The 11,836-nt window shown below is 41.7% G+C and overlaps 1 protein-coding gene across 1 annotated transcript in view; it reads left to right on the top strand.

Annotated features, from left to right (window-relative positions):
• The window catches only part of IQCA1 (IQ motif containing with AAA domain 1), a 100,030-nt gene that overhangs the window by 13,537 nt on the left and 74,657 nt on the right, over window positions 1-11,836 (top strand). The window contains exon 5 of the mRNA XM_035891069.1: window positions 4,824-5,011. Within this exon, the coding sequence (XP_035746962.1) occupies window positions 4,824-5,011 (188 nt within the window). The remainder of the gene's footprint in view (window positions 1-4,823; window positions 5,012-11,836) is intronic.

Here is an 11,836-nt window from a genome sequence, read left to right as displayed (position 1 = left end):
GCTGTTTGAAACCATCCTCTTGCACCAACCATCTGTCTTGGCGCTTTTTCTGCCATTATAGTACTTATTTTCTCTTGCATCCTCAGATGACCAAAGCTTTTTCAGACATACTTTCTTCAGAAGTCTGTTCCTTGACAAGAGAACACTAACTCTGCCAGGGCTTTCATATAAACCCCATCTGCATTTTAAGACCCAGGACTGCTTCCACACTCAACTTTTACCTAGTTCATCTCTCTTTCTACCTCTACTCTGCCAACAGATTCCTTTTCTTGATCATTCACACCCTTAAGTACACTTAAGGTGAAGATCAGTTCTTATAGGCCAGGGAAGCAGTTTTTAAGATTAATTGATAGCCCACATACACTTAAGTTCTTTTGATATTTCCTCAAGTCCAATTCATTTTTATTGATATAACTGCATCGATTTCAAAATGACAGAATGGAAAGAGATCTTATTGCGGCCTTTCAGTACTTAAAGGGGGCCTATAGGAAAGATAGGGACAATCTTTTTAGCAAGGCCTGCTGTGACAAGACAAGGGGTAGTAGTTTTAAACTGAAGGAGGGTAGATTTAGACTAGATATAAGGAAGAAATTCTTTACAATGAGGGTAGCGGAACACTGGAACGGGTTGCCCAGAGAGGTAGTGGAGGCTCCATCCCTGGAAACTTCCAAGGCCGGGTTGGACAGGGCCCTGAGCAACTCATTAAAGGTGTCCCTGCGCACTGCAGGGGGGCTGGGCTAGATGACCTCTAAAGGTCCCTTCCAGCCCAAAGCATTCTGTGATTCTATAAAAGTCAGGCCAGTGGTATGTTCACCTGCTTAAAAATCAAATAACCAAGGCATGATTTCCTCACTGCCATTCAGCGCTTACCTCCTCCTCCTCCCCCAGAACAGAAGCCAGCCTTCAGTTCCTGACATGTGTCGGCCTCCTGGTTTTCACTCAAACAGGGCCTGCTGCGTATGTTCCACATTAGACAGCCATGAATCGTTCAGGACTAATTTATCACAGCCAGCTCTGCTCTTCATTTCATACTCTCCCTTGCACATTTGAGCTGGAGTGTGTTATTGCCAAAGCTTTTGCACTACAGGAAGAGCCCCTGGTTTGGCAACTGTCTGTCCACCGCTAGGCCAAGTTCAAAGGATGTCATTTGTTATTAATTTATTTCCCTGCTACTCATCACAACAGCTTGCCTGGCAGCACCAACTCCCACTCAGATCAAGTATCTTTTTGTACCTGCCGTGTCATCCTATCTTGTTGGCTCCTCTCCAACGCCTACCCTCCTCCCCAGCTTATTTGGCCATCTAGGTCTGAGCCAGCTCTGCTTTCCCAGTGATAGAAGCAATCAAGCAACAACATATTTCACATCAGCAATGGCCTTTTCCTCCACGTAAATAAACCCTTTCCCACATAACCTTAGTTTAGAAAATATTAAAATAACAAGAAATCAATAGGATTAGAAAAAAAAAAAAAAGAGTCAAATGAGCATACTGTCTTACCAGCTTTCCCTTTCATTCCTTTCTTTACTGTGTTATTGAAAATGGGTAGCTGGACTCCTCTTGGTAGAAGTGGTTCCTGTTTCTTTTGTTTTCTTGTAGTAAAACAATCTTTGGAAAAGAAAATGAAAAATACAACAGAACTTTTAATAAGCTGTTCTACAAGGTTACGTCTGTATTTCAGCCTTAGGGCTTTGAGTGCAACTCAAACTAGTATCAGCAGATACGTTGATAACTGTATGGTGCTCAGACAGGTAGCTGTGCAAATATTTACTCAGGGCTTGGTGGGGTTTTGCAGACCAGAGCACGTTCTGTAGCCCTGTTGCTATCAGCATTTGAGCCAGCTGGTTTAGACCTACCTGGACTGTGTCCATACCAGCTTCATGACTCGGGACTCAAGTGTAGATATGGGCTGTATTAATTCACTTAGAGATAAGAATCTCCTACTTCTGGTCTTGCTCATGTGGGCACATCCTTGCCAGTTCAAACAGTTCTTACCTCATCTGCTATTGATGAAAGATATGCTGATAGTAAATTCGCAGTGACAAGTAGCTGGTCATCAAAGGCTCCCTCAAGACTCAGTGGAGAGTGGTTCAGAGGAGGAGCTGAATGGAGGGAAGGTTCAGAGACTGTGAAGAGAAGTTCTATCTGTGCTGCTGCACAGGCCATCCAGCTTTCCACATTTTTCTGGTCCCACGCTCACCCAACATGCTGTCTGATTCACCTCATTATACTGGAAAATGATTAACCTGAGGAGGTGGTAGAAGGAGCAATGATTAAAGGGATTATTTTCCACTTCTAAGAGAGCTGAACTGATTCACCACAGGATCAGGTGAGTGCCAGAGCCTGTGCAGGAGAAAGGAAGGATCACACATCCAGCAGTTAGGGTGGAAGAGGAACTGCCCCTTCCTAGCACCATAAGCCATTCATCTGGTGAGCCATCTCACAACATTTCACCTTTAAATGTTCAGATACATCCTGTAGAGGAGCCTGTCTTTCTGCATTGGCTGCAGATCTGCCTCACTAAAGCTGGAGAGATATCCTTGTGCCACTCGCACCAAGTTGCCTAGGCTGGAATATGGATTCTTTTGTTTCCCAGCGGGACATAGTCAGCATTCACATCTACTTTTGGAAATACTCATTCAGTCCTTTTCTTGTACTCCCAAACTTCTTTCCCTTATCCCTTTTCTTCTCATGTATCTTTAGCAGGAGATGCTGGAAAACATATTTCTAAATGAAACCGCCCTTCCCCAGTATCTAGTAGGTTGTCCCTTGTGCATAATGCAGTGTCTGTTCAGACTGTGCTATGGCAGTATACAAAGATATGGAAGAGTCACGTTGGCTCTAGCCAGCTCATCTCTTCAATAGTAGCCCTGCTACCAATACCTCTAGGCAGTAGTACTCTGATGGGAACTTCTCAGAAAAGCAGTCCCTTGAGCGTTACTGTAGTGAAGTGAAAGTTGAGTGGGAAACTGCCTGAAGGAAGTGGATCTTGTTTCTAGAACTCAATCTGGGAAGCAAGCTTCGTGGGTCCCCCTCTGGTTTCCAAATGAGCCCTGAGAAAGCATCATCACTTCTGGCTGTTCAAACAATACAGTAGTAAGGGAGACAATGGTGAAATCCAAGTGAAATACAAATAGATAGTGTTAATATTAGCTATGCCATACTTAAAAATAGGTGCTGGTGAAGGTGAAGATTGGCAATGCTTGACTTCTATAGAAATTGAAGCATCAGTGAAGATAACTTCTCAGGGTGAAAGGCAACATTTTGGGTCATAGATTCAGGAAGAGAGCAGGTGCAGCTGCCTTTCAAAAGCACACCACTCTTCTTGTTTCCTCCTAAATATTTTCTCACTGGTGGCCTTGACCAATTCCTTTTGCATAGCGCGAGTCATACATCGCAGATGCAGGGAAGTCAGTAAATTGTTTTCCTGAACAGGCCCTCTGTGCTTACTTTGGATAGTATGCAATCCTGATATGTGCTTTCTGAAACCAAATTTGCTTGGCACTTGCTAGTGATTTTTGGAACCTGGTCGAAGCATGGAGAAACACCAAATAATGGATCTTAAATATAAGCTGGCCAAACCTTTGCTGGAAGCTTTTCTGTCTTTGTGGGAGACCTCTGGAATTAGGACTTGAAGCACACTAGAAAATACATCACCAGAGCAAGGAGAATGTATTACTAAATGAGTCTGAGATGTGCCGACTTAAGGGCAATTTCTGTACATTCTGAAGGTGGAAGGGCAGAGCAGAATAGCGTAGGGGTTTTTCCATGCAAACCAACAGTCCTAGGCTTTTGTTCACATATGCTGCCACCTATATGTCAGAGAGTCACTAACTTTGAAGAGTAAAGCACACCATATTGCAAAAACAGATTATCATATTTTCTCTTTTCTATTCTTAAATTTCAGCATACACTGTCAGACAATATGATTCCCACTTCCCAAGTACGTGGAAAATACTTTGTTCTAGAACTGCAAAAAGCCCAAGCTAATATACAAGTTAATTTTAAAAATACACTTTTCTCTACACTTACAAGGTAGAATAGCTCATAAAACACTGGGAACATCTTAACTTTATCAACCATTGCAAACTAAAAAATGCGAAGTTTCAGACCACCCTCACAGATGGTATTTTTCATGCTTCTGTATTTGCATACCAGAAAGACTTTCATTTTTCTCTCTCAAAGTACACATGTAAAATCAATCACAAAGCAGAAATTATTATAAGACTTTAAACTGGCTTTGGAGTCCTTCTTGCCAAGGTTATCAAATCATGGGAAACTTGGGGAGCTATGATTTTTATTACAGTGTTTGGGGGCTTATTTATTCTTTTGTTGTTGTTGTTTCTCAAGGGAAGTTGATTTCCTAAAGGAATACAGCCAGCTGCAACAAAATACCAGGAAACCAGTGACCAAGCAGTGCATATAAAAATTTAAGTGAACAAATTAAAAACAATACTAGCTAATTAAAAAGTACCAATGGGAAGTCCAAACATTTGAAAATTCAATTTAAAAAATCCCTGGCACCCTTCTGACATGGATAAAGTTGGCATCTGCAGAACAGCAGCTTTCTCACCTGTCTCACTGAGATCCCAGGATCCCATGCTGGAAGGGTTGTTTTTGTACATTGCAATGTTGTTAATTAATGCTGAAACACTAACAATAGACCATTGTGTGCATCCAGGCACTTTTTATGAGCACAGGGTTTTTTCCTGGCTTCCCGCAAATAAATTAACGCTTAAGCTTGGATTCACTGTCAACCTAGCATTCCAGCTTATATTAAGTTTCTTTTAATTCATACCTTTCGTTTTTTCCTCTTGTCATTTTCAGAGCCTACTTCCTCACTCAAAGGGAACAAATATTTCCCAGATACATGCTGGGCAAATAAACGCCCTGCAAGGTAAGGTCAAGGAAATACATGAGGAGGTATTCATCAAGGACAAGCTAAGAGAGGCAGAGGGGCTCAGCATCAAGGAAACTCTCCAGGATCAGATCAGCCAGTGTTTCATCGAGTGCCGGTAAGCAGAGATAAACATTTGCCCCAAGGAACCTGATTTTGCAGTTCTTACAAAGTACAAAATCCATTTTACAATGGTGATCCCAGTCCCAGCTGCAGATCTAAGTTCCTGAACAGCCGGACTCCTATCTGGGAATGAGTACAGCGCATCACTCCTTGCACAGTCCAGCAGGGATCAGAGGTGCACCTTGAAAGACTGACTGCAGAATCAGGTCTACAGAGATTAAAATGGGGACACGTTCAGGTTGCATATTGGCTTAGGCTCTGGCTTTGTAATTATAAGAAGCATACTTAAAGTTTAGGCACGCTGACTTTTTTCCTTGTCTGAATACATAAGGTTTAAGAGAGAGAATGTAGTCTTCCACAAGATAGAAGTATAATTATTTGCTATAGCAAATCACATCACGTCACTGGTACTGCAGTCCTGGTGCCTGCTGCTGGTATTAGCCAGCAGCCGATATGAATCTGAAGTACTTTTGTACTTGAGGCCTGACCTTCAAGACACTCCTCTAAATGTAACTTTACTTAAGCAGTGCTGCTGATCTCAGTGAAACTTCACGTCTCAGTAGAGTTAAGCACATACTTACATGTTTTTAAACTGAGTGCTGACACCTATACTTCTCAGGAAGTTTACTTTAGCTGAAGAAGTTTTGAGACTGACAATTTTAATATGGCAATACTGTAAAGCTTTGTGCTACGGAATACAGGCTTTTTTTATGATATAGGTAATTTTTTCCAGGATTTACCCCATCCTGTTAATATGTAAAAGTAAATTGGGAAGCAGCACCAAGAAGTTCCAGGATTTAGTAGCAAGGTTTCAATTGCTCTGCATAAAACTGCTGTGCAAAAACACTTCCACTGTTTTTTGCCTTGAGCTGCTTGGTGATGTTACAGGGCTCGTATTTGTCTTGTGGACTAGTGTCACCACCATTAATCATTCAGCATTTTTTCAGTGCAATGGACCTGCCTTCAGCATGCAGTTTCCAGTTGGAAACAAATGCTTTCTGATGAAATCCTGCTCTGTTTATTCCTTGACTACTATAATCAGGTTTTGGGAGCTATACGATAGTGCAGGGTTTGTTAAAAAAACAAAACACCACACAATCAAAACCAGCACTCTCACAGGTCTGCCACAAACTATTTCTCTTCTTTCTTGTACTTTTGACTCTTATAGACACTCAAGACTGGTATATTTTTACCCTACCTAGCTCTCCTTTAGAAATAACTGCTGATTTTACAAACCTCAGTTATTACAAAGCACATCCACGTTCCCTAAATCAACCCTGTTCCTAGGGCCTGGTCTGCACACTTCTTGAGTTGCCATTTCCTGCCGCTCCCCACAACTCCCAGCATGTTCTGAGGTACAGAAAGATCTTATTTCTTTTGCTTAATATTACTCATCTAGCAGTAATTCTCTAACATGGGTCAATCGTGTCCAATTAACTTGACTCTAGAGCTTGGGGAGAACTAACTGAAATACTGTGTGAACCAATAACAATGTTTCTATAGGAGATTAGCAGAGAAGAGTCAATCTCCCAGAGAATAAGGCTGAGCCATAAACCTCTTTAAAGACAGTTATGAGGCATTATTAAAAGTAAAATCCATTCCATGGAGACACTTAACAGCAGAGCCAACCAAGAGCCTAACCAATCCAAAGGATCATTTGGAGGAAGTAGAAGCCATCATCCGATCAAGGGAGGTGGAGAGGAATGGCTGAATGAGCAGTTCATCAAAACCCTTGCTACCTAATGTATAAGTGTCAGTCTCACATATCTATGAAATACTCTGAAGATGTAAGGTGAAGTGTAAATGCTGAGCTTTCTTATTCAGTAGCCCTTACAAGTGAAATGGGACCTCGTTGCTACATTTATATCCCAGATGTGCCCAGGGGCCCAACTTTAGGTGAGACTTCAAGGCTATAGGCAGGCGCAGTCAGTACCCCAGCATATAAATATGTGATTAAACAAGTTATAAGGAGTTCTTTAGCTAACCTTTAAGTTGTCTGGTCTGGTCAGATTCAGTAGACTTGAATCTCATCTAGATTTGAAAATTAACAAAGATTAAAGCAGATGTTTGAATATAAGCACAACGTTAACCAATCTTGGATAGCTTTATAGATATGCTTTTCCCAAGCAAGGGATTATATTAAATGGGGCTAAGATATACCCACACACAGAGTTAATCAATGACACCACTGCTCCTATATAAGCCTTTAGTCAGACATGTTGTTCTGTGGCAGCTGAGAGACAGAGAAAACAGCTCCCCTCCAACCATGTAAAATAACCACAAACACAGCTGTGATTGTGAAGCAATCTGATACTTAAAAAAATTAACCAAAAAGCAGGTTTAAGCTACATCAGACCATTTTGATAGAGCACAGTTCAAGAAATGCTGCATGTGCGGTTATGTGGTGGTCCTGAGTGCGGGGTCACCCCTGATGGCAGAGGGACAGTCACAGACTTGGTGCAGGGTGTTTGATCATACTTCCTATTACTCTCTTCTTTTAAATTAACTGTCCAGCATCATGTCTAAAAATCAGTAAGGCACATTTCAGCCAAGACTAGACAGGTATCATTGATAAAAGCTATACTAGTGACGTAGCAGTGTGGTAGATAAAACCCTGCCCCCAGTGAAGCCAGTGGGAGAGCTGCCATCAGCTTCAGCAAAGGCTGGACATCACCCAATATTTTAGTTCATTTGAATCTTGGCTGAGTGATACAGTGATTTACTAGACTGAGAGAGGTCAGAGTGAGCTGCCTGCCATCCTGCTCTGCACAGGAGGTCTCTAAGTGACCACCATAATTTTCCCTGCAGACTTTCACATGCATCCAAAATAGGTTAAAAAAAAAAAAAAATAAAAAAAATCAGCAAATTTCTACACATGGGGCACGTGTGTCATGCAGAGCCAAGCTTTCCATGTGGTGCATGCCAGAGACACTGCAGAGCTAGCAGGAGTTGCATCCTGCTTCTGCCTGGTCTGCTGAACAGTGGCCAGATCTGAAGTGTCAAGGTTTACATTAATTATTACCTGCCAGGATATATTTTGGCTCTCCAGTAAGCCAGTCTATGAGACCAACAGTTAAATGTAGCTTATAAATTATTCTTTAACAAGGCTTTTTGATGAGTTTACCATTTTCTGTAGTCTATTAAATAAACAGATAGCTGAAGGGGAACAAAGATTCTTTTGAATAAATTTTGCTGTATGTACTAAAAAAATAACCCCAAACTTCTGTATTTTATCCTTCAATTGGAAAAGGATGTGATAGGAAATACAATTAGCAAGTATTGTCTTTCAGCACAGCTGCTATTAGATTACAAAAGCAATGAGCACATATTAAATTTCTCCACTTGGAAGAACTGCTATAAATATTTACCACTTTCTTTGCACAAGGGAACAGGCAAAGCTTCAGTCATTTCAAGACCCAAAACAGCTTCTCATGAAGATAGGTTCTAAAAAAGCAAAATAAAGCTAAACACAAAGGAATAAATTAAGTGAAAATGTTCCAGTTGCTTATAACAATCCCGCTGCAGAGAAGACAAAATATTTTTGATATAACACCATGCATTTCGCAGCCTTGCCATCCATCGTTCTGCTTATCTGTATTGACTTCTGTGGAGGTGTTCTTATTTGGCTTGCAAATTATTCACATAAAGCTTTCTAGATTCCTATTTGGCCTTGTCCCTATACACCATACTAGAAAAGAATTTTTTTTTTAAAAGCTTTTTTTAAAAAAGCATCATGCAGTATGCCTGCAGGCCTCCCTTTTTTCGAGATAGCTATATGATTTATAGAGCAGGCATACAAGTGTTCCAAAATTAACAGTTGCTGATTATATACATCTGAGTCTGGATTTTAATTACTTGACTCACGCAGATTCCAGTCATTACGCTGATAACAGAGTTTCATATTAAAATATAGCAACTGCATAGCTGGGGTTTTAGTTTCAATTTCCAGACCAGAAACATTTTTCTCTAGTTTCACATTTAGGATTTCACACTGCATATGCAAAAAACTCTTATGGTCGTCTTCTCCGCTCTTTACCCACTGTACATACCAACAGTTCCCAAATCACAAATCTTCCTTGGAGTCATCCCTAAAATAAATTTTTAAAAAAAAGGGGTGGGGAAAAGAAGGGAGAAGGATCCCCGATTATACAGAGAAATATAGGAGTATCTTTGCCTAAGAAAAGTCTTCTCTGACAGAAATCAATACGAAGGATAAGAAATCAAGATGAGGTTTTTATTACCAGAGATAGCCTCAAGAATCACAGGGGAGCGCCTAACACACAGGCTTTGCTGTAATGTATCTTATGCCCTCTAGCTGTAACAAATTACGCTGTGAATTTCTTGGAGGATTTATATGCCGCTGCTCAGTGCTCTGGGGAGCATTTAATCAGTGGCATTGCTGACCTAATAACAGGGGATCTAAGTAATAGCAACTTTTATGTACGTTATGTGTTATTCCCACAGATTTGGGGATTGGTTTTCTGGAGGAAGGAGGAGGCAAGGGGTAAATGTGCTTTCATAATAGGTTTACACTTTACTGATTAGCTTTGAATCATCTTCTTGCTCTGCCTGCTGACTTGAGTACTGTCAGAAAAAGAATTGGCCAAGCTTCATGGTGAGTGAATGAGACTCCTGAAGCAGGGGGTTCCTGTGCTTTATTTATTCATTTTAAACATTCCTGACAGCCAGCCCAGGCTTTGATACAGAGGAAAGGAGAAAGAAATAGGAAGTGATCATGTTGTATTTCCCTTTTTCACAAGACTGTTTTGTTGAGCTGAGTTTACTGCCAATATGCCTGTTCACGGGGCTCCCTAGGTAGCAGGGGGTGGGGAAGGGGGCAGCCCGAGGAAGATAAATGGAGAGAGAGGTTTTGCACTGAACCTCCACTGAATGGGGAAAGTATTCGTCTGCGTCAGGCACCGCCCATCTCGCATTTCACACTCTGTACACACTGCTTTTTATGAAGTTAATGTTAACATGTGTGAAAGCTGCCAGGCAATCCATCAGCAACTGAAGTCTTGCCAACAGGACAGAGACAGATGACACCTCGGCAGTGCCAAGCAGTGGCAACCCCCTCCCTGTACTGCCTCAGCTCCGGTTCGGAGGAATTGATGCCCTAAGTCCAACCAGACTTGTGTAGTTTTTCAGTCTTGTCTGGCTCATCATAAGTGCCCTCAGCCTGCCAGAAGTGCTTTCCAAGTAACCAAGGAGTGTGGAGCACGGTCTCTACAAAATGTGGCAACAGTTGACAAAACAGCTGATAGGAAAATTGCTTAATAACCAGTTTTAGTGCAATGAACCTCTATGGCAGAGAGTTCTCTTAAAGGGCAAGCTCCAGACTAGAAATCCTTGGAACACAACCAGAGACATCACTAGTCCTTTAATCACAGTCCTCTTGCCATACAATGCCCCATTACTCTGGAAAATGCATTCCCTTCTTCCCTGTTACCCCTGCAAGGGCATTTCTCCAGTAGGAACCTACCAAAAAAATGCCTTTCTGGTATCTAGTTCTTTATATTCAGCACAGACAGGAGTTACTGCCCACAGGAGCCATTTATAGATGCGTGATAAACCACTCTCACCTAATCCATATTGTCATTACTTGTTTTCCCCATCATCATTAAAGGATTGTCACACACTCACAAGCCACTTGTGTGCTACATTCCACTCAGGAGCAAAAATTACCAACCAGAAGCAGCTGTGAGCTCAACATAAAAATCAGGAAATTCTGCAAATGGGGATAAATAAGTAGTTGCCTGCTAATTCCACCAGAAGAGAATGAGCTGAACTAAATTAGGGGGAGGTCTGTACCTGCACCACAGTTTTCTCCTGTCCTTACCTGTTCATTGGAGTTGAATATATCTTCTCCTCTCTTCTTGTACTTTGTGCACTGAAAGCCTACATAAACCAGTTCTTTAGGGAGTAGCACAAAAGAAGTAGAAGCTCCTTCTGAACCACTGCGCAGCCAGTCTGGGTTGTGTCTCTTCTCCAAGTCTTCTTTTCCTTGGGAGAGTGAAGACAAGCTCTGAATTATGGAAATGAAGCTCTGAAAGAGGATGGCACAGGCTTGGCTGTCCTCCTCTGCCCAAATACTTTGTCTTCCTGCAAAACTACAATAACGTTAATAGAGATAACATCCATTTCCTCTATCAATAGTTTCACCTTTGTTTTCTGACAGAGCTAACACTTCAGATTTTGCAAAGGCAGTAATCTCTGTATCGTAACAATTAGTGCTGGTACAAAGTGCTCTCTCAATGCCTTTCTCCCATGCCATAAGGCCATTCTGCACCAACAACTTACATTTAACATCAATCTTCCTGAACATGGCTCAGCCTGCTCCCAGATGTTTGACTGTACCTCGTGCAGACAGTCAAAGCTAGCTTCAGAATCCAACAGGAACAACGCAGCCGTGACAGCACATAGCTCTGACAGCAAAACCTGTCCGGGGCCCCGCATAAATATTCTGGCAGCTAGACCATGCTGAGCTCCTCGCCGCAAGCAGCCATGCTGCTGAGTCTGAGACGGTTAGTTTAAAGTACATCTGTGGGAACTAAAATCCTGCCTTTGGGCTCCCAAGTGACACAACCTCTAAGATTGATTAATTAACATAATTAGGAGCTGTAAACATTAATGGGTAATGTGCAAGCCTTTCCTAACACATTCTTAAAGCTTCCACTGAGTAGTTATCTATTGACTAATTTTGGCAGACATCTTTAGGGCTGGAGGGAGCAAGGGAATGGAATGCAAATGCATCACTGACTTACCGGAAGAGTACCAGAGCAAATAGCCCACCGGGTTTCTTTGAACAGAGGGAAAATAA

The sequence above is a fragment of the Egretta garzetta genome, unplaced genomic scaffold (genome assembly GCF_000687185.1).
Source record: "Egretta garzetta isolate BGI_Z169 unplaced genomic scaffold, ASM68718v1 scaffold113, whole genome shotgun sequence".
Taxonomy (NCBI): Eukaryota; Metazoa; Chordata; class Aves; order Pelecaniformes; family Ardeidae; genus Egretta; species Egretta garzetta.
This window is presented reverse-complemented; position numbering and strand designations above follow the sequence as displayed.